Raw genomic sequence first — 22,825 nt, forward strand, 5'->3', positions numbered from 1 at the left:
GCCCATCCTAATTACCTCAGCCTAAAGTGCTCTTTCTTTTCTTGAGTTGTAATGGCAGTTCTTTCCTGTCAGCCTAATTTGCAAGTAGCTTTGATAGAGCTGTACCTTGTTGTCTTGAAACTATTGCTTATCTAAAATTGGACCGTGTAGCTCTTTATGATGGCTGACATTTTGTGCTGGGTGAGTTACCTGTTACTGGCTTTGGGTAACTTCCCAAAACCTCCTTTTTCTCATTTGTAAAGTATCTACTTCAGTAAATGATAATGGTACCTGTAAAGCTGCTGAATGCCTACTAGTTGTCAGTATTTCCTTTGGGGACTACTCTCTGAAGTGTAAGTGAAATCTAGCGTAAGGGAATAGAATTTCGTTTTCAGGGTCCTATTAACTCATTGCCACAAGATGCATCACAAGATGGCCACGGCAAAGTAGGCTCCGATCTTTGAAGAAAAATCTTTGTATGGGGAAATACAGCCAAGAGGCCAGAAAAACAGGGATAGAACAAATAAATTTTTAAAAAGGGAAACTTGAGAGGGCAAGTGATGCAGATCTGTAGTAAAATGTGACCCTTCTTTTTATATGTTATCAATAACCATTTGAGGAAGAGCTGCTTATGCTGTGTCACTTTGATACTATTTTGTGGTTGTGTAAGAATAAAGAACACTGTACGTTGGTGTTTCAATTAGAACATGATGGTTTCTGCTCTTGGCCTCACATACGGGTATGGAAGCTGGGTGCTGTGGGGACCAGGGCGGTTGTGATACCCGGGATCTCTGCTGCACCCCTAGCCCCTCCCATTTTACTTTACTTCTAGTAAACAGCAGGTTTCAGTTCTTCTAGCTGATTCTTCTGTTACATATTTCTGTTGTCCGGGTTGCGTGCTTATGTTGTTCTTCCTTAATTTTTCTTTACAGTTTTGAGCAGTGTTTTATTTTAACAGTCGGAGATGAGAATTTCGTCCTGTCACCTCCTGGCCTGGGAGCACACTTGTGCATGCTGGAGTGCTCACTCGCTCTCTGTCCCTGTCTCTCTCTCACATTTCCCATCCTTTTTCCAGTATTGTTCTATTACACTGTGGTAATGTGTGGCAGACTGGCATTCATTATTTGTGTTACGGTTACATCAACACTATCCACAGCTAAACCAAGTAGCATATACTCCTGTTTTCCTTTTTGGAGGTACAACTTCTTATCATGTCTTGTATTTTCAGTTTAATTTTTGTGCCCCATTAATTTAATCCTTTGTAATCTCCAAGTTGTATGAATCTCCTGCTGAAGTGTTCAGACACACTAGTATTTTATCAGCTGTATGTTTGTGAATAGCTCTCTCAGAGGCCCTCTGACTGACTTCTCAACCCTGCTTACATAGGGTTCATAAGGTACAGTGATCGTGTAGCAGGAGTGTGGTAGAAGGCTGAGGACACTTGTGGCCAGAGGTTTCTCAGGAGCTGCAGCACCTTGGTATACCCACAGTCATTTAGGATAAACCTCTGTGGGTTTTTTTGGCACATTTCTTAGGAAGCTGTTGTCCAAGGGGTCTCCATCATCATCTAGGGGATTCCTTTTACCTTTTCTTGCAAGGGATCCCCCCCCTTTTTTTTTAACCCACTGAGCCACCCAGGTGCCCTCTCTTGTAGTGGATCCCCCTTTTAAAAATTTGTTTCCTCATCCTCATTTTGGTGGATGCATATATTCCAGTAGGTATTTGCTATTTATTGTCAGTAGTATCTGCTGCCTTTAATGGAGGCTTGCAGATACAATATTTTTTAAATTTAAATTGGTTGCCAGCAAAATTTCTAAGACTGTCGATTCCAGATATTGAGAAGATGAAGAACAATTGGAACTTTCATACATTTCTGATGGGAGTGTAAAATGCCTGATGAATTAATTAAGACATCACATTTCTGAAAGTGTCTATTTTGCACTCAAGCATGATTTCTACTTTAGCTGGTATAGAATTGTAGGTTAGGTGATTTTCTCAAGATTTGGAAGACATTGTTCCATTTGTTTCTTCTTGCGGATCTTTCTTTGTTGTACTAGACAGTCATTGGGCCCCTTTCAGTCTGAAAACAATGTTTCTCAGCTTGGGGAATCTCCTTATTGTAGGTCTTATGGCTTTGATTCTTTCATAACTATTTTCTCCTTTTTTTTCTTTCCTTAGAAACTCTTTTCTTCAGAAATTGGACCTTCTAGGCTACTCCTCTAATGTTCTTAATTGTTTCCACTTTCCATCTGTTAATTTTATTTTGCTCTGTTTTCTTAACAGTTTTTCTTAAACATTATCTTGCATTCCTTTTGAATTTTTTTGCATTTTTTATTAATAGTTTTTTTTTAAGGTACATGAGATCCCTTTTGTCTCTTCTTTTTGTTCATTTTATGGATGCAGTATCTCATCTCTAAGGATATCACTTACGTTTTTTTCTTTTAGTGTAGTCAGTTTTTTTGAGTTCCTTTCTTATTTTTAACTCTCATATTAGAACTTTCTCCCCAATTTCTGGTCATCCTGGTTGCTGCTCATATTTGAGTGGCTCTTTTAATTCTTTTTTTTAATCTAATTGGAACTTTTGTGTGTCATCCAGGGACTTTAGTTGACTGGGGTTCATCATAGGTGATTAAGATGGCCTATCAAGTTGGCACAACCTTAATATTCTTTTAGATTTTTATCATGACCTGTTCATATGCCCCAGAAAAATCGATTCAGATCTCTGCCTTGTAAGTAGCAACTCTGCCATCTGTATTCTGGGGGCTGAGTAGGAGAAGGCGGCAGGAGCACCCCAGCCTTCCTGGTGCATAGGTTAGCAAGTCCCTTGTTTTTGCTACAGTATTCCCCATTCTCCACTCTTTCTGAGGTTCTTCATTCCAGAGGTGTTCTGTTTTACTTTTCAGGTCATAAATCTCCATTCTGCCAAGATGAAGAAGGGTGGTCTTTCAGTAGCATAGAATGTGGGAGGGATCTCTAGGTGTCCACTGTCTCTTTGAAAAGCTTTCACGCAGTCTTCTATTCGGTGCCTCACCTTCACCATGCACTTCCAGGGGAGCCTGGTACAGCCTCTTCCTGAGCCCTTCGGCATTTCTGTGATAGAAATCAGATTGTTCCAGCGTTTTCTATTGGAGTCTTAAGATTCAGCATTTTCAGGTCTTCAGAATCCATTACTATTGTCTATCAGCTCTCCAGGATCCAGGAATTCATTGATACTGTTTCTTCTTCTTCTTCTTTTTTTTGGGTGGGAGGGGGGAGCTCGTGTATCTATGCCTTTAAAAAAAAAATCTGTGTACTTCTGTTTTAGAAAGATTTCAGAAGAGAGAAGGAAGTACAATTATTTAATCTGTTGTCTTTAGCTGGAGCTCCCAAGGTTTCTTTTAGTAGATCCTTGATATTTGATTGAAATCCTTCCATTTTTCACAGTTGAGATTAATATTTTATCCTATTATAAGCTGCATATAAATTTTTAAACAGTTAACACATAGAAAACCTAATCTGAAACAGTTACTTCGTTGAAATGCTGCTCCTTTCTTTGACTTTAATTCTTGGGAGTACAAACCCATTAATTACTTCTTCTCGATGAAAAATGAGATCGGTTTTGGCAATGGTTCATTTCTCTCTGAACTGTATTGAATGTTCTGGAGTATTAACATCCTGTATATCAGGGAGCGGAGCCTCAAGCTGAGGAAGGTGGACCGGTCACAGCCAACACTGGTGTATGCAAATGTTGGGTCATTATGTCATACACCTGAAGCTAATAGTACACTGTATTGTAACGACACTGGAATTTTTTAAAAAGAGGTAAACAAATGAGTCACGATTATTGTCCCTGTAACTCTCCTTTTACGCAATAGAAAACTGAGATGGTTGTACAAAAAGGCGAGCTTTTATAGCTTAGTGGTTGTAGACTGTGTATTGTGTTCTTTAAATCTAAAGGGAAGCAGAACATATCACTACTTAGAAATATCATTTTGTGTTTGTGTTCATTTTTTAGGTGACCCACAACACAACTGTGAATGGTAAAGATACAGTTCACCACTGGAGTTGGACCTCAGACATGCCCTTGGAGTGCACCACTCATTCTGTGGGAATTAGGTGCTATGTTGACGATCTTCATTTCTCTGGTCGCAAAGAGTGGAGTGACTGGAGCCCACTGAAGAACATTTCTTGTAAGCTACTGTTTAAAAAGCTTCGTTTCAAATGAATGAGATTAGTCTTGCTTAAGGGTAAGGTTTCGGTTAAGCTTTCAGTTCTCCAAATGCCATTTGGCTTCATGAAGGTCACGTGGGGATCTTTCAGATCTCTGTCCCAGAACATTTTGATTGAAAAGCTCTTGAGTTAGGATTCAGGAGTCTGTATTTTTAAAGATCTTCCAAAGTGATTACATAACCATCTAGGTTTGAAAATCACTGTGGTAGGCGTTGAACATTTAAAAATTTTATGTAGGTGTTTTTGAGATCAAGTCTATATTAAAAAAAAAAAAATGGCTTCTAGTTTCTTGCCCACAGAATAGATCCCTGTGAGCTGAAGAATGAATTGCAGAGAACCTGACGATTTGTAAGGATACCTGAAATCATCTGTACATTGAATGAAATTCATGTGCAGGTAGAATATTGACAACATGAGAGAGGCCTGGAAAATAGTTGACAGTGAAATGAAGTCTTTCAAAAGGTTTATTATCATTATAGATTATCCACTCTAGTGACCGCATGGAGAAATGGATCAGAGGAAGGCGGGACTGGAAACACATGGATAAGCAAAAGGATCTTGTGGTTCAGCAAAAGACAGTGGAAGCATAAAGTAGGGCACTTGGGTCTGGAAATGAAAAGGTGGAAAAGGTGTGAAAACACTGAAGGGACAGAATTAAAATGAGTTGACTGTGTATTTGGTAACCAAGAAATAGAGTCAAAGAAGACTGTTAGTTCGGGCACCTGAGTGGCTGGTGATGCCTTCCACTGAGACAGGAGATACATGAATAATTCTGGTGGGAAAGATAAATTCATTTTTAACATGTTGAGCTTGAGGTATTGTGAAGTATCTGGGTAGGGATGTCTCAGGCAGTGGGAAATACCAGTCTGGTATCCAAGGGATTACTAGGAGCCAGAGATACATATCTGAGAGCCATCAACATAGATGCATGTGAAATTGTTTCAATCTAGAGGTTACCATACTCAGGGAAAGAGAAATGGGGACCAGGGACACATGTCTTACAAGCTTGTACTGTCTACGGGTAGGATGGAAAAAAAAAGAGGCAGCAAAGTGGAAGACAGCAGCCAGAGGGGTCAGAGTAGCCCAGGAGAGCAGGGCGCTGTAGAACCCAAGAGGAGAAGGGAGTTTTGAGATGTTAGAACTTAGGCAACTTATCTGATGCTGTCGATGTGGGAAGGAAGGGTGGCTGAGAAGTGGCCACTGGACTGAGCAAAGAGGTCAGGAAGCCACTCAGTAGAATGGTTGGGCTAGAAGCCAGATTGTGGTAGATTAAATAGTAGTAGGTAGAAAGAAAACTAGAGATAATGATAAGATCGGCCATACAGGAAAACAAAAGCAGAGGTGTGGCTTTCACTAAACTGCACAGAGTTGGGGTTAAAGAAAAAGTGCTGTTTAGGATGGGAGTACTTAAATATATATTCTGGCTGATGGAAAGTAAGAAGTCTTCCCTAAATAAAATAGAAGTCATTTCAAAGGAATGGAATTATTTAATGAGTGACTTTTTCATGGTGTAGATTTTTCACATGTGGCTATAAGCCCATTTTGAGTGAACTTTCAGACTCTTAGATACTAACCTGTGACCTTGGGCATTGGCCTGCAGTCCCCTCCACTCCCCCCATCATCAGCCATAAGTCGATAAAACATACATGGTTTCATTTTATTTATATATGTCTTGTTCCTTTGAAAGCTCCTTTGGGCCACCATTACTATAAAACACTTTATGTACACTGGGCTATTTTATGGTAAAAGACTTAGAAAATTTTTGTGATTCCTTTTGTTCTTTCTAGGGTCACCTGATTCCCAGACTAAGGTTTTTCCTCAAGACAAAGTGATACGTGTAGGCTCAGATATAATATTTTGTTGTGTGACTCAAGAAAAAGTGTTATCAGCACAGATTGGCCAAACAAATTGTCCCCTTATCCATCTTGATGGGGAAAATGTCGCGATCAAGATCCGTAATATTTCTGTTTCTGCTAATAGTGGAACAAATGTGGTTTTTACAACAGAAGATAACATATTTGGGACTGTTATTTTCGCAGGATGTAAGTATTTAATATTAAAGAGTCTGTTGATTGTTTTGCTCCTCTTTAAAAACTTGAGTGCTATTTCTGGGGACTGGGCAGTCTTTTTTTTTCTTTTTAATACGAAATTTTTGCTTGTTTTAAGATGCAATCTAAGCTCATTTTCTATATATTTGTATTTATGTAGCTTGTGTGATAAGATTGGAAACACCCAGCTGCTTAGTTTTAAGTTGTTAGTTAATAATTTTGTTGAGTCGGGTAGTTTTTATGTATTTCTTAATCCTACATTGCTTGGGAATTATTTCATACATAGTTGACTCTTGAACGAAAAAAGTTCAAATTGCATGGGTCTGCTTATACATGTATTTTTTTTTAAAGATTTATTTACTTATTTTAGAGAACCCGTGTACAAGAGGTGGGGGGAGGGGCAGAGGAAGAGAACCTTCGAGCAGATTTCTGGCATGGGGCTCGATCTCACGAGCGATGAGAACATGCATCACACAGTTAACTGACTGAGCTACCCAGGCATCCTTACATGGATTTTTTTCAGTAACTACAGTACAGTACTTTAAATGCATTTTCTCTTACAATTTTCTTAACATTTTCTATAGCTTACTTTACTGTAAATAATACATACAACATACAAAATAATGTGTTAATGTTGTAGGTCAGCCTTATAGTCAGTAGTAAACTATGAGGAGTTAAGTTCTGGGGGAGTCAGAAGTTCTTTGGAATTTTTTTTTTTTTTTTTAAAGTTTGTTTTAGTGATCTCTACACCCAGCGTGGGGCTCCGACTCACAACCCAGAGATCTAGAGTTGCATGCTCTTTGGACAGAGCGAACCATTTGCCCTGTATGTAGATTTTTGACTTGCATGGGAGGTCAGTACCCCTGACCCCTGTGTTCAGGGGCCTACTCAAAAGCCAATTTCCTACCTAAAACACACCTTTTAAAATTAAAATTTTAAAATATCCCACCTAATACAGAAATACCTTTTTAAAACTAAAACATGCCTTTTTAAAAATTCCCCAGTTAATGCAGCTGTGATGATTTTACACAAACTCAGTACTGTAGTATATGCTTCTCTAACTTGTAAAGTAATACAGCTGAGAAGAAGAGGGTCCTTAGAGACCAGGCATGTGTGTGTAACATACGCTTCAGAGCACAAGGGCTTCTTTATTAATATGGTCATTGCTACAGTTCTGAAATTCCATGACATTTCCAGAAGTTGTTGCGAGAGACTGCCCTGTTTACATAGCTTGTGTTGAATATCCACAGAGATTTTTGTGTTCCAAGGGTTTCTGTCCCCTCTCCCATGGTGACTGTCGTGTGGCGCACTGATGGCCTTGCCCGTTCCTCCCTCGAATTCAGAGTCAGAGGCTGAATTTAGTCTAATGGGTCTTGGGATCAGAGTGTGTGGAATGTAGTGTGAGTGGGTTTTGCGATTTTCTTGTGATCGTGTGGTGGTGATTCTCCACTTCTCTTTTCCTTCCAGTGAAACTTGGGATGAATTATGTGGCATGGCTGATACAGTCTCAAGGGCATAACCAGGATTAGATGCACTTCTCAGCTTGATGGCTCTACCCTTACTAACTTTTTGTCTTCCCAGTAATGCATTTTGTAATTGAAGTGAGAGTGAGATTATGTTCAGATTTAAACTTTAGAAAATTTTTTTCCTAAAGGAATTTTAGGAAAGGACTTGGCAGTGTTCCTTACAAATGGCCATGGAGTATAAGTTAAGAACCAGTGGTGTATGGAGGAGTGATAAGTGAGATATCCACCTAAAAATACAAAAGACAGAAACTAAAACTCTGCAGATGAGACTGTACGTCAAGTTTTTGTTATACATCAAGTTATACATCAAGCTTTTATTATACATCAAGTTTTTTTGTTATACCATCAAGTTATACATCAATTTTTTTATTTTTTTTTTTTTTTTTTTTTTTTTTTTTTAAAGATTTTATTTATTTATTTGACCGAGAGAAATCACAAGTAGATGGAGAGGCAGGCAGAGAGAGAGAGGGAAGCAGGCTCTCTGCTGAGCAGGGAGCCCGATGTGGGACTCGATCCCAGGACTCTGAGATCATGACCTGAGCCGAAGGCAGCGGCTTAACCCACTGAGCCACCCAGGCGCCCTACATCAAGTTTTTGTTATATATCAGGTTATACATCAAGTTTTTCCAATAGTGTGCTACTTAACTCTTCTACCATAATAGAACAGGCCTGTTTAATTCATAATTTAACCTTCATTTATAGCATTTGGGGGTTGAAAAATTGAGTATTTGTTAACTCAATAGCTGCAATACAATTTGCCTGCAGAGGGATTTCTTTAGTTCATGGTGTGAGTTAGGGATAAAGAGTCATTATTTTCTTTTCCTTATGCACATCCTGTTAACCCACCATATATTGAAAAGACACAATCAAAACCTGCCAGGATTTTTATTTGAGTTGCATTAGATTTATTAATTTAGGGGACCACTTAGGAGAATTTTCATTCTCACTGTATTGAGTTATCCAAATCAGGAGCATGTATATCTTTTCATTTAGTTAGCTCTTCTTTGATTTATTTCAGTGATAGGTGGTCTTACATATCTTTCAGTAAGCTTGTTGCTAAGAATTTGATGTTCAGTGCTGGTAAGAGTAGCTTTTTTCCTCTTCAGTTTATTATTGTGATTGCAAATTCATGTATTATCCAGCAGACAGAATAGTTATTTATCTAGTACTTGTCAGTGTTTATGCTTGAACTGATTTAGTTACAGGCAAAATCTTTTATAAATACTATGTGTTCAGTAATCACTATTTCATAGATAGTACCACTTCAGCATTATACCTAAGTATTAATCTTTGATCATACTCAAAAACTTCAAAATACTACACTGTGACACTGTGACATAGAATTAGAGCATGTAAATATTTTATGTCACCAGTCAAATTTCGTACTTTCTCATTTGGAAATATTTTAATAAAAAATGGCTTTTTTAAAAAATTGCATTTTCTGTTTGCTGGCAATAGAATTGATTATACCTAGTTTTTATCCAGCTTTAGCTGATTCCGTTGTCAGTTAACTTCTTTGAGAAGATGGTCAGTACGTTCCAAATACAGCCTTCTCATTTTTTTTCTCCCTGCATCTTTGCTTCCACTTCTTTCTAATTGCTTCTGTTATTTGGGTTTTAACTATTTTGACTTAACACATCTGCCACATACTACAATAATCAGGATTATACTAAAAAATCTAGTATATCATTTTAATAAAATGAAAGTTTAGCCTTAAAACAATTTTTTAAACAAGTATGTCAGTGTTATCTGATTATGCAGTTGTTAGACTTGAAATACTCATGACTTCTCTTAATATTACTTAAAATGTCACTGTTGGACATTATTCTACCTTAGGAAGTTATGTGGAATTTTCTGTGTCCTTTAATCTAAAACAGTCTAAGAACAGTTTTTAAAGTTTAGTTTTTTTGTTTTTCTTTTTTTTTTGTTTTTTTTTTTTAATGTTTTTAAAGATTTTATTTATTTGACAGACAGAGATCACAAGGAGGTAGAGGGAAGCAGGCTTCCTGCCGAGCAGAGAGCCTGACACAGTGCTCGATCCCAGGACCCCAAGACAATGACCTGAGCAGAAGGCGGACGCTTTGACTGAGCCACCCAGGCACCCCTTAAAGTTTAGTTTTTAAAAAACTAAATTATTTTACAGAATTTTTCAACAAGTAGATAATCGTTTTAAAAAATTATTTAATGAAAGATAATTTAGATAAATACAACAGAGAACACCTGTTTCTATGTATGTTTAATTAAACATGAAATCAGAAATAAAATTTCTATAATTAGTGTCCAACTGCAGAATTTTGCATTATTACTTTAAAAGTCTAAGACACACAGAGAAAACCTTTTGTCCCTGCAAAATCAGAGGGAATGTTCCAGTCAAGAACAAAAATGAAAGAGCTATAGTCACTTTGAACATTAGGAAGATGCAGAATTTTACCAAGAGATGCTGTGCAGATAATAGTCATTGTAACTCATTTAAGAACTCTGAAACTTGGAATATGGCTTGTGCTGACCTGTGATTTGAATTGGTACTTCCTTTCAAATCACAGTATAGACATGATAGATAATACTTTTCACCCTGTAGATTTTTTTTTGATTTGTTGGCTACAGCTTCTTTTGAGAGATTTGGTGGGATTTGAGGGGGAAAGAATGTGTTCAGGTTGCTCTTGGGGCATTTCCAGATGAGCTAGTTGTCATTAAGCAGTACATTTTAGTCCATCATTTCTGACATAATATGGACTCCAGAAAAACATGCTACAGAAAGCATGGCAGTGCTGTATTGTTCAGAAGGTCAAATGTAAATACGTTATTTCATTTCCAAGGAAATTGTACAAAATGTAATTAACATTTATGAAACATGTTTTCAGGGAAAATTTATGTAACCACTAAGTAACTACATTTTTTTCCCTATTAGATCCACCTGATATTCCTCAAAAACTGAATTGTGAGACCTCTGATTTAAAAGAGATTGTCTGTACTTGGAATCCAGGAAGACCAACCGCATTGGTGGGCCCACGCAATACAAGTTACACTTTATTTGAAAGGTAAAACTCACCAGGGAAAGATGTCAGACGGCAGGGAGTACCCTGGAGGGTATTAAATGACACAGGGAAATGCGGTATCTCATTTCTGTTATGAGTAAGATAAAACCTGAGTACGCTGTATAAAATTGGATATACCATTAATACTGCAAATGACATGCACACAGACTAGATTCATGTGCCTTTTTAAAAAATCCTAGAAGAACCCTCAAATACAAACAGAGACTGTTTTAGGTAGTAGGCTATTTTCTGAATCAGACACATTTTCCTAGCCAAGTATGGAGTGCATCTGGAATTAGAAATACAAACTTTTAAAAAAGATTAATTAACAGAAATTTACCAATTTATTTTTTCCTGAAGTATTTATCTCTTGTGCCATTTTGAAGTGATTTTAATATTTCTTCTTATTCTCTTCAGTTTTTCAGGGAAATATGTTAGATTTAAAAGAGTTGAAGCGCCAACAAATGAAAGCTATCAGTTATTCTTTCAAATGCGTCCAAATCAAGAAATATATAATTTTACTTTGAATGCTCGCAATCCTCTGGGTCGATCTGAATCAACTATTTTAGTTAACATAACTGAGAAAGGTAAGCTGCTGTATAAACCAGTATCTTAAAAATAATTTTAGAATGGAAAAAAAAAAATAATTTTAGAATGGATAAAATGTTTCAAAATTAAAGTTCTTTTAAGGCTTACTTTTTATAATTTTCTTTAGAATTATACATGTTTTTATTTTAAATCCTTAAAATGTGTAATTCCAAGTTTTACCATTTTGTTGATTTCAGATACAAATTTGAATTGGTCATTTACATAGAAACTCTTAAGTGGCTTTAATAGTTTGGTTGTTGAAAAATTTTGTGTCCAGTTCTTAAAAGATTTTTATTTTTTAAAATCTTTCTATTTTAAAATAACTATAGACTCATGAGTGGTTGCAAAAATAATAAAGCCCTGTGACATCTCCCCCAGCTTTCCCCATTTGTGATGTCTTACTAACTATAGTACAGTTTTCAAGTGAGCATTCGACATGGGTACAATACTGTAAACCAGACCGGTGAACTGGACTGCTGACCTTGCTCAGTTCTAACGAGCTTCTGTGTGCATTGAGAAGTGTGTGTGTGCATGGACGTTTTTCTGTGCAGTTGAATCTGTCTAGAGATTCATGGAACCACCAGCATAGTCAAGATACAGAGCTGTTCTGTCTCCACAGAGACACTCCCTCTTCCTGCCCCATTGGCAAACCTCCCCACACCTCCCCGCTACCCGTTTCCCCCCCACACACACATACATCATGCTCCTGCAGCCCTGTCCCCAGGCAACATCTCCTCTGTTCCTCATCTCTGTGTTTTGTGATTTTGAAATGTTGTATAAATGGAATCATCTAGTACTTAGCCTTTGGAGATCGGCATTTTTTACTAAGGGTAATGTCCTTGAGCTTCATCCAAGGTGCTGTGTACATCAGTGAGTGAGTGGTTCCTTTTTATTGCTGATGATTCTGGAATTTTTACTAGCCCTATTAATACCTAGCTCAAGATAGAAATAAAATATGGTCCGTCGTCTTAGCATTCATTCCTGTGGGCATCCCACTGCATCAGTGCCGTAGTGGGCTCTGTGGCCCATGGAGCGCTGGTGTGGAGTCGTGGCCTCCCTCACAGACTCACAGCCAGTGGAGAAGGGCTCAAACCAAATGCATTATGATAGAGACTGGCAAGTGCCCAGTAGCTGAGCTTGTTGCCCTATTCGTAAATGTAAGTAATTTCTATCAGCTGTTCCTTCTCTCACTTTAGTTCTTTCTTGGTTTTCCCTAAGCTCAGAAGAGCTACATTTGGTACATTTGAGGGCTAGTGTTCATGTGTATTTGCCCCCTGCCTTTCCGTATTACTGTCACAGGACTCCTTGCCACTCACGGTGGCCTCTGTGCCATCACCAGCATCGTGTGCGGTTTGGCTCACTGTCGTCCCGTTGTTCTTGCCAAGACCCCAGTCGGAAGTGCTCTTCGGCATCTGTTTTGCCAATTTTAGTCAGATTCTTCCTTCAGAGCTCACCTTAAGTCCCATCTTCTCTCTCTGACTTTCCCGACCACACTTGCATCTCCGTGCCTGTGGCCACTAGTAGGTGAACCACGCATTTCCAACTTAGCATATATACTCTTGTTCATTGTCTCTCTCTCTCTCTCTCTTTTGGTCACTCTCCAAATGAATTTGGCATTCCTTAAAGGTAGAGATTATGATCTTACTACCTTTTAGTATTCCTGTTGCCAGTCTAGGAACCGTGAGTGTGGTTGGTCCGGAAACACAGTTGGCACGATTCCAGCAGTAAAAGTGAGGTTTGTGTATGCCATGGGTTGAGTGGAATATTGTTGATCGGTACCAATGATTCCTCTCTTATTTCTTAGTGGTTTTTTGTTTTGTTTTGTTTTATTTTTAATTGTCATTTGTCCTGTTAGAAAGTAACTTTTTAAGTAATCTTTACAAATTATACTTACAGTCTGCCCTCGTATTCCTACTTCAATCAAAGTGAAGGATATTAATTCAACAGCTGTTACACTTTCCTGGCATTTACCAGGCAACTTTGGAAAGATTAAACTTTTATGTCAAATTGAAATTAACAAAACTAACTCAGTCCAAGAATTGGTGAGTAGGATTTTTCTATAAACTTCCTTTGATGTTACTTTGGCTAAAATAGTTTTCAGAATGAATTAAGGAAATTGATATGCAGAAGCTCTCACATGGATTATTATAGAGATTTAGTAAGAAGTAAGACACTATATATATCAGTGTAATGACAGCATTGTATGTAGGCACTTGAAACAGTTGTAATACTGGGTGTCATAGAACATGAGTTTGACTTTGACTTCCCAGAATGTTTCCAGGTCTAGTATAGTCCCTGGCACATGGCTGGTGCTCAGCAGATTTGTAAATGAATGGATAGTTGTTGCTATAACCTTTCACATCAGTTAATGGGCTGATAAGCACCAGAGAGGAGATGTGATTTATGAAATTGCTAAGTGCAGCAATAGGAACAAGTTCTAAGTCAGGTGGTTGTTACAAGTCAGAACATGACTTTTAAATACATTGCAGATACTTAGCTTGACTTTTGTACTGCACCATCTTGTAATTTGTGCTAAGTCCAAAATGAAAGATAACTGAATGTAAATACTCATTTGGAAATGTACTGATAATTGCTAGAAAATCAGTCAAATGGCAGAATATAACCCAAAAAACTGCTTTGTAATTCGTAATTGGGAGCTCAGAGGATTTCCTGAGACATGCGGATCCTCAGATTTGTTTAAATTGTTTCACTTTAATTTTATTAAATTTAAATAAGAGTTTGTTGGAGAATATATTCTACATGTTTAGCACCATACTAGAGGTTCTGAGTACTCTATTAAAAAATGCATAAAATGATGCCTGCCTCAAAGAAGCTTCCAAATACAGCTTACGTATTTAATCCTCAAGGTCATCTTAGATTACTAAAGTGTACTAAGGCCTGTTGTATTACAATTAGCCATTGGCCAGTGAGCAAGAGTGTATCATCCTCTCTGCATAATTTATCTTACCATTATTACTTAGATCATATTTGAATTAAAATGACACATAAATACTGTTTATTGTTACTATAGAGCATAATTTCATGAGTTTTGTATTTATGTAAAAATTAAAATATTTTGGTGCATGAACTGTCTTTAGTTTTATAAAGGTAAACTCCTATGGACATTTAGTCTGTGATACAAATTTGGAAGGGCTTTCTTATTAAAATGTGTATGTGTGTGTATCTATATGAGAATTCTTACATGATGTTACATGTACATACATATACTTACTGATTTTCTTTAATAGCGGAATGTCACAATCAAAGGAGTAGAAAATTCAAGTTATCTTGTAGCTGTGGACAAGTTAAATCCGTATACCATATATACTTTCCGGATTCGCTGTTCTACTGAAACTTTCTGGAAATGGAGCAAATGGAGCAATGAAAAAAAATACTTAACCACAGAAGCCAGTAAGTTCACTAAATGATTTATAGCTGATTATTACTGTGGGTCTTGAATTTTAAAACTTACTTTTAAAGAAAATGTCACTAAAGTGAGTAAAAGAATAACGCTTGAATTGCGTAATTGTGTAATAATATCTGCTAGTAAAATATCATCCGCACATCTTAAGTGGTGGCTCTAAGGTTTGTGATAATACGGACAGCTGCTGGCTGTGCTGTGTGGAAAGACTAGGCCTGTCTGCAGGATGTTTGCAGCTGTCCTCAGATGATGTAGAGGAAATAGACTTGAGACTGTGGTAAGATTATGGGTGATTTTTCTGACACTCTGTCCTCCTTCCCTATAATTTTAATAATCTATTTAGATATTAACAAAGAGAATTTGTTGGAACTTTTATTTGTGACCTTGGCCTGAGAAGTGGATGGGGCCAGAGGTCTTGAACTTCATTTTCTGTAGTACACAGAGGCCAAAATAAGTACAAAATGAGGTAACTGGTTTTCTGAGTATGGTAATTTCCAAAGATGAAACGAGATTCTATCCTTGAATAGTCAGATGTCAGCTTTAAAAGTCAAAAACAAAAAACTTAGGAATAGGTATACTTTTTAGGAGTCATTCAACAAAAGATAGCAAATGCTTTATTTGTACTAGATAATATAGAAAATATAAAACTTCTTCCAGGGCGCTTGGGTGGCTTAGTTGGTTAAACTTCTCACTCTTGATTTCAGCTCAGGTCATGATCTTGGGGTCCTGGGATCAAGCCCCACGTCAGGCTCCACATTCAGCAGGGAGTCTGCTTGAGGATTTTCTCTCTATTCCTCCTTTTGCCCCTCCCCCAGCTTATGTGTTTGTTTCTCTCTCTCTCTCTCTCAGATAAATGAATCTTTTAAAAAAACTTCTTCCAAAAAATTAATGCACAGTAAGACAAAAAATGATTGATGTTAATCCAGATTTTTGCCTCTCCACATGAAGGAAGGTTAGAGAGATGAGAGAAGCTTTGTGATAAATGTAAAAAAACTCTCCGGATCATCAAAACTGAATGCCATGTACGAGGCCAGAAAGGGGAGTGTATTTAGTTACCCATTGCTACCTGACGAATTACCCTAAAATTCAGTGACTTAAAACAGTAAACATACATTCTCTCACAATGAGTATAGGTCAGAAACTGAGAAGCAGCTTAGCTGGGTAGCTCTGGCTTACAGTCTCTCGTGAGGCCACAGCGTGGACAGAGATGGGGGCTGCAGGCTTGCCCAGGGCTAGAGAATCCACTTTCAGGATGGCTCACGCCGAGGCTATTGCTCGCCATGTAGGTCTCTTCTGTGGTGCTGCCAAGTATCCTCATAACATGGCAGCTAGCTGCTCCTAGACTTAGTGAGTAGAAGGAGAACATGGCAGCCTCCACAATGCCTCTTATGACCTGGGCTTAGAAGGGAGCTACCATCATATCTGTCATACTCTGTTGGTCACCCAGGCCAGTGCTGTGACATGTGGGAGAGGACCACACCCAGGTGGGCATACCAGCAGCTGTGACCAGTATCACTGATCATTTGGAAACTGGCTGCTACAGGACCTTTGGCGTTCAGTTGATGAACTGTTGTTGCCACAAGAAACCATTTTATGTATACCTCACTGAGATGATAGCACGAATTCACTAAACAGATACTTCCTGAGGGGCACCTGGGTGGCTCAGTCGGTCGAGGGGCTGACTGTTGGTTTTAGCTCAGGTCATGATCTCATGGGTCATGGGTTGAGCCCCATGTCAGGCTCTGTACTCAGCAGGGAGTCTGCTTCAGGATTCTCTTCCCCCTACCCCATTCACATGCATCCTCGCTTGCTCTCTCTCAAATAAATAAATCTTAAAAAGAAAAAAAAAAAGAGCATCCACAGTGTGTCGGGAACTGTTGTAGTCACCAAGGATATAGCACTGAATAAAACAGTCTCTGCCCATGGAGTTTATTAGGATAGAGGATTAGAAATCAATTTTTAAAAAAATAGTATGTTGGGTAGTGCCACAGAGAAAAATAAAGCCTAGAAAGGGGACTAAGGAAAGAAGGTGATAGGGGAGGAGGGGTTGCAGTTTTTTAAATAGGGTAGCTAGGAAAGACTTCAACTAGGAGAGGAAGACCAGAGCTGAGATGGAGGTGGTGAGGTGATCAGGGGAGGAGAGTTTCTGTGCGCGGGGGGAGGGGTCACAGAAAGCGCCGGAAGCCTGAGGCAGGTGTCCTCAGCACATTTGAGGAGTACCAAGAAGCCTGTGCTCAGGGAGAGTCCTCACCACTTGAGTGAGGGGAGGTAGGAGGATGTGAGACGGAGTCAAACATCCCTCAGGGCCTGAGGGGTGATTTTAATCCTTTGTAAGGGGCCTCCTGTTTTGCAGGCCTTGAGCACTCAGCTTTTCCCTTGTTTCATTTTTGAGGGGAAGCCACTGGGCCGCTTTTCACATTTTTATGGAGAATTCCAAAAACCTAGAAAAAAAATCGCAAGTGCCACTGTTTCAATTACTGCTGTTACCAACTGGCATGTAGTCCACGCCTTCAGCTGCTAACTTTTAAATCTCTTCCCTAGTTCCTTCAAAGGGACCAGATACGTGGAGAGAGTGGAGTTCCGATGGAAAAAATTTGATAATCTACTGGAAGGTAAATACCTGATTTTCACCCGAGAATTTAAACAGTGCTAATGTGCTGAGTTACTTAGCTTATGTGTGGTACTTGGGTGATCGAGGGGCCCGGGTTTCCGAGACTGGCTGTTCGCAGTCCTGCTGCCGGCCCCCACAGTGCCCATCACCCCGTATGCACCCCGGTCAGATTGACGGGGATCTTCTCTAACAGATCGCGGTGTTCATTAGTTTGATTTCATGAGGCCTGCAAAGGACCTGAGGATTTCATGAATTCCCTCTCTCTCACCTGAGTCAGAAACACAGCCAGAAGCTACCCAGAAGCTACAAGTTAGAATCTCAGTCCTGTTGACATTTTTTCTTCACTGAATAGGAAACTTCTTACATATCTCATATGTAATTTGTTTTCCCTTAATTGTATTACTGTATGCCACTTAAAAAGGCTTTCATGGTTTTGTAAAATTTTTAGATACACTATAAATTATATTGTGTTTTCACTGGTGTTCCTCTACTGGGGCAGACATTTTTTGTAGCATTATATTCTTTATCTGATTTGCAAACGTCAAAAAGAAACGGTTGTTTTCGAGTCAGATGGTTTAAGAGCAGCCGTAATTGGATTCCTTTCAATAGTGAATTTTGTTACTGAAAGTAAAACATTATTTTTAAGAAAATTTGAGGTCAGCCCAGCTTTGAGGAAAGTTAAGTCTGTGTGCAGATTCACTGTAAGTCCTGTTGCTTTGTGATGGTCTGCGTGTGACCGCGTACCCCTCTGACCCTTGATTAGAAAATCCACTGCTACTCACAGTTGTCTGTCAGATTTCATGACGACGTAGTTATAGTTCCACACCACCTCAGTGGGTCGCTTCTCATTCTTTCAGCTAAGATTAAGTTCTGTTGATCAGCAGATCAAGATCTGTTCTTCATGGTGTAATAGCTGATGCGTTCTCTAGCCAAAGACAATACATCACATGGGTCTTAGGAATTAGGAGATGGAACAGGAGCCTACTGTACCCACTCCACTCATTGGCCTGGGGTTGCAGGACCATTACTTCAGTGTGGAGAATGTCTGGGACGTGCTTCAAACTAGATGAATGCCCAACCAACAGTTACAAATACTGAAGTGATTGTAACTTCAGAGACTAGGTTAATGCTTCTGCCATTTGCCAAGGAGGAGTGTATTTAGGTGGAAAATTAAGTTGGTTGGGGTTGACTTTTTATTTATTTATTTTTTTTTTTAATTTTTTTTTTTTTAAAGATTTTATTTATTTATTTGACAGAGAAATCACAGGTAAGCAGAGAGGCAGGCAGAGAGAGGAGGAAGCAGGCTTCTCGCGGAGCAGAGAGCCTGATGCGGGGCTCGATCCCAGGACCCTGGGATCATGACCTGAGCTGAAAGCAGAGGCTTTAACCCACTGAGCCACCCAGGAACCCCGGGGTTGACTTTTTAAAAACACATTCTGAAAATGGGTGCCACTGGAGTATCAAAGTAGAGTCTTAGAGGTAGTGGTTTAATGTGAGGCTCTGGAGTTCAGGAGGGTAGTCAGAGCTAAAGACATAGCTTTGAGTAGCATGTAAGTGGGATCACTCAGGGAGAACATGCGGGGTGGAAAGAGGCCAAGGAAGGACCCGTAGGTGATAGCGTATGGAGGAGCCCGCAGAGGAGAGCGGGAAGGTTAGAGGACAGGAAGACCAGAAACTGGTAAAGCAGAAACCCAGGGTGGGGTTCTGTGAAGGAGCGAGCCATCAGTAGCGTCAAAGAAGGCCCATGAGCCTTAGACTAATAAAGGGCCCAATAGGACAGGCCATCAGAGAGTCCCTGTTCGGAGCAGTGTTTTCAGCGGAGTATTAATATCGAGGTCATTCTGGATCAGAGTATCCTGTTTGTTGTCATATAAATTGGAGGAATAGTCTGGAAAAGCAGTTTAATAAGTCTACTTTGGAGATCCACATTAAAGAATTAATCCTAACTATGAAAGAAAAAAGTGGTACGAAAAGGTACACCAAAGTATACTTTTAGTAATAAGTTAGAAACAACTTGAATATTCCTTATATTATTCAAATAACTGGTAAAAATACTACATAAAATATAAAGCCATTCAGTTGTATATATTTTAGACAGCTATATTATAAAAAGGTGAAAAAAAGATAAAATCGTGATTAAAACAATTTTAATTAGAAATATCTACATCTTAGAAAAACAACTTGAAGAAAATGCAAAAATGTAAGAGTGTTTAAGAGATGGGAATATGGGAACATTTTACAGGGTTTTTTTTAACTTTTGTATCATTTCCAAATTTTCTGGTAATGGGCATGTACTATTTTGAGAAAATAATAAATATTTTTTAAAAAACTGTGATGCTGTTTTTTTAAAGTTTTATTTATTTAAGTATTCTCTACCAGTGTGGGGCTCAAACTCATGACCCTGAGATCAAGAATCGCATGCCCCATTGGTTGACCCCTCCAGGCACCCCAGTGTCGTAATATTTTATGTTTCGTTTGGTAGAGCAGTCATTCTTGTTACTTTCTTGTTTGCTTCTGAAAAATGTGAGGCTAAAAACTGGTTTGTATTAGCTTAATTTTTAAATTTCTCTGTGCTCTTAAACTGCTTACAGTAAGTATATTTTTTTCCTCAGCATCAGATCTGTCCTGGCCACCGTGCCTTCTGAATCTGTGTTTGACACCATTCGCAGCTTCCTTGATTCTGGTGTTGCCTTGCATGATTGACATGGTGTCTGGTTTACACCTGACGGTCTTGCCTCACCACATGGCCGGTGTTGCAGGTTTCTTGACAATTTATTTTTCTGTTTCTCTCAGCCTTTACCCATTAATGAAGCAAATGGGAAAATACTTTCTTATAATGTATCCTGTTTGCTTGATGAGGAGACACAGTCCCTTTCTGAGATCCCTGATCCTCAACACAAGGCAGAACTACAACTTGATAAAAACGACTACATCATCAGTGTGGTGGCAAAAAATTCTGTTGGCTCATCGCCACCTTCTAAAATAGCTAGCATGGAAATTCCAAACGGTGAGTACCTAAGGTAATGCAGAATATAAGAACCGGAAATTACAGAGAAACATTTTAAAGGGTGTTTGCCTGCTCTTACAAGGTCAGCTCTCTCCTCATATCCCCTGCTGCTGCTGATCTGTAAGGAGGATTTAGCCCTTTCCTGTGCAGATTCTTGGAGAGACAGCAGCCATTAGTCACTCATGGTGACTCCAGACTTCTGTACTGGTGGATAAAATAATTAGTGTTACCCAGTCACATTAGGGCATAACGTTGGAGAGTTACGGTGGTGGACTTTACTCTAGTAAGAAATGTTTTAGACGTTTATTTAAGACCATTTTCAGGTATCTTTCCAAGACCATGGAACCTGTTGCTGTATCAGTTGGGCTGCTCCACAAACTGCCAGGCAGGAAAAAAATACTTACTTTGAATAGCAGCTTTGTTGATAAGACATTTCTTTATTAATAGGAATCCTTTACTGATAAATTCTTCTTAAGGGCACCGAGGTGGTACAATCATTGAGCATCTGCCTTGTGCTCAGGTCATGATCCCAGGGTCCTGGAATCGAGTCCCGCATCGGGCTTCTGCTCAGCGGGAAGCTTGCTTGTCCCTCTCCCACTCCCCTGCTTGTGTTTGCTCTCTTGGCGTCACTCTATCAAATAAAATCTTAAAATTCTTTTTAAGATCTAAATTAGATCTTCAGTGTAAACTTTAAAGAGTCTCTCTAGAACAATTTTAAAATTAACTGAGTGCCTTTCTTTAAATGTTACGGATTACCAGTAATCCATAATACTTAACCCATAGCCACTTCTGCCTCTTTTCTCAGTTCATTCCTCTTCAGGTCATTCCCTGCTCCCATCTCCCTTTGCTGTCCTGCCCCAATATGGGGGCGCTGGTCTGTGACCAGCCACTCCTGAAGGAAGAAAAGTTGCTGGTCCAGTTAGGTTCCTCCAGGTAGCTTTTCAACTCTTGACCGAGGCAGTTTCTTACTCCTTGCACTTAGCTGCTGCTTGCCTTTGTTCAGTGGACCGTAGGGAAGAAAGGACAGGGGAAGCACCGTACCTTTCAGACACACGGAACACAGAGCCCAGATCGCAGCGCACACCAGAGGGGAGAGGTCCTCAGGCAGTGCTGTGACAGCAGAAAGAAAAAAAAAAGAGGGGAAGAGCGGTGTGAACATCCTTAAGAAGATAGCCTTCTGGTTTAGATTCTACATTTCATTGCTTTACAGTGATAGGCAATAGCTGTGTTGTCTTTTAATTCACAAATTGTTTTCCTGCCTTTTCCATGTGTCCTTCAGAAGGCAGTAACTTCTGGACTAACAATAGTATAGCATCAGCTCCTAGACAGTTACGGAAGCCTCAGAAGAAATCACCCTTCCTTGAGGATTTCCTGAGTCGGAGGCCCTGTGGCCCCGGAGCAGGTTCATAGTGTGGGGGTTTAATCACATTGAGCCCAAAACACTCCTATGTCCTGGGTCTTCTGAATTCTAAGCCAAATTTTTGTCTTGTGTCAGGTAGGAATTGCTTTATCAATACCATTTTTTTTTCCCCAAAACAGGGCTTTTTACTGAACCCTTGAATAAAAATCAGTTACAGAATTTTCTGCTATTGGGGCACCTGGGTGGCTCAGTGGGTTAAAGCCTCTGCCTTTGGCTCAGGTCACGATCCCAGGGTCCTGGGATTGAGCCCCACATCAGGCTTTTCTGCTCAGCAGGGAGCCTGCTTCCTCCTCTCTCTCTCTGTGCCTGCCTCCCCGCCTACTTGTGATCACTGTCAAATAAATAACTAAAATTGTAAAAAAAATAATAATAATTTTCTGCTATTAACTGTGGAAAATACCCTCTCCCTTTGGGCCTAACCTTCCCAGTCCTCACCCCCAGCCTAGCCACCACCCCCCATCATCTGTAGGCTGAGATCTGACAGGATGGGGAGACAGAACCTCAGCACAGCCCCCATCCCCCTTCAACCTCTGCACCTCAGCCCTCTGTCCCGTGTGTGTGTGTGTGTGTGTGTGTGTGTGTGTGTGTGTGTGTGTGTTTCCCTCCCTGTGCGCAAGCTGGCCGTTCTGTCCCACAGCGACCATTCCATCCCATGGCCTTTGATCCCTCTGCCTGTCAGCTAATTCCCCATTCCTCAGCCCGTCTCCACCAGCCCCTTCAGCCCACCCAGAGGCTTGAGAGGAAGAGAAGGGCTGGTCGGTCCGCTTGTTCACCACGGATGCTCGTGCTCCCGCTCTATAGGTCTGGCCCCAGGGCTGGGGTCGCAGGCATAGTCACCTCCGTCTGCTCACAGAGCTCACATCCATAGTGGGCGAGGAGGGGAGTGTGCTCTGCCCTCACCCCACCAAACACTGCCACCCTCCCCAATTGCCTGCATGCCCTCAGCCCCCTCCCCCTACCCCTCTGCCCTGGTTGACCTTC

The 22,825-nt window shown here is 39.7% G+C and overlaps 1 protein-coding gene across 2 annotated transcripts in view; it reads left to right on the top strand.

The window, feature by feature from the left end:
* Positions 1-22,825, top strand: part of LIFR (LIF receptor subunit alpha) — a 77,170-nt gene that overhangs the window by 35,235 nt on the left and 19,110 nt on the right. For both annotated transcript variants that reach the window (XM_032337563.1, XM_032337562.1), the window contains exons 6-13: positions 3,974-4,148; positions 5,976-6,230; positions 10,671-10,800; positions 11,215-11,384; positions 13,282-13,427; positions 14,634-14,796; positions 17,348-17,418; positions 20,211-20,424. In XM_032337563.1, the coding sequence (XP_032193454.1) occupies positions 3,974-4,148; positions 5,976-6,230; positions 10,671-10,800; positions 11,215-11,384; positions 13,282-13,427; positions 14,634-14,796; positions 17,348-17,418; positions 20,211-20,424 (1,324 nt within the window). The remainder of the gene's footprint in view (positions 1-3,973; positions 4,149-5,975; positions 6,231-10,670; positions 10,801-11,214; positions 11,385-13,281; positions 13,428-14,633; positions 14,797-17,347; positions 17,419-20,210; positions 20,425-22,825) is intronic.

Source organism: Mustela erminea, chromosome 3, assembly GCF_009829155.1.
Source record: "Mustela erminea isolate mMusErm1 chromosome 3, mMusErm1.Pri, whole genome shotgun sequence".
Taxonomy (NCBI): Eukaryota; Metazoa; Chordata; class Mammalia; order Carnivora; family Mustelidae; genus Mustela; species Mustela erminea.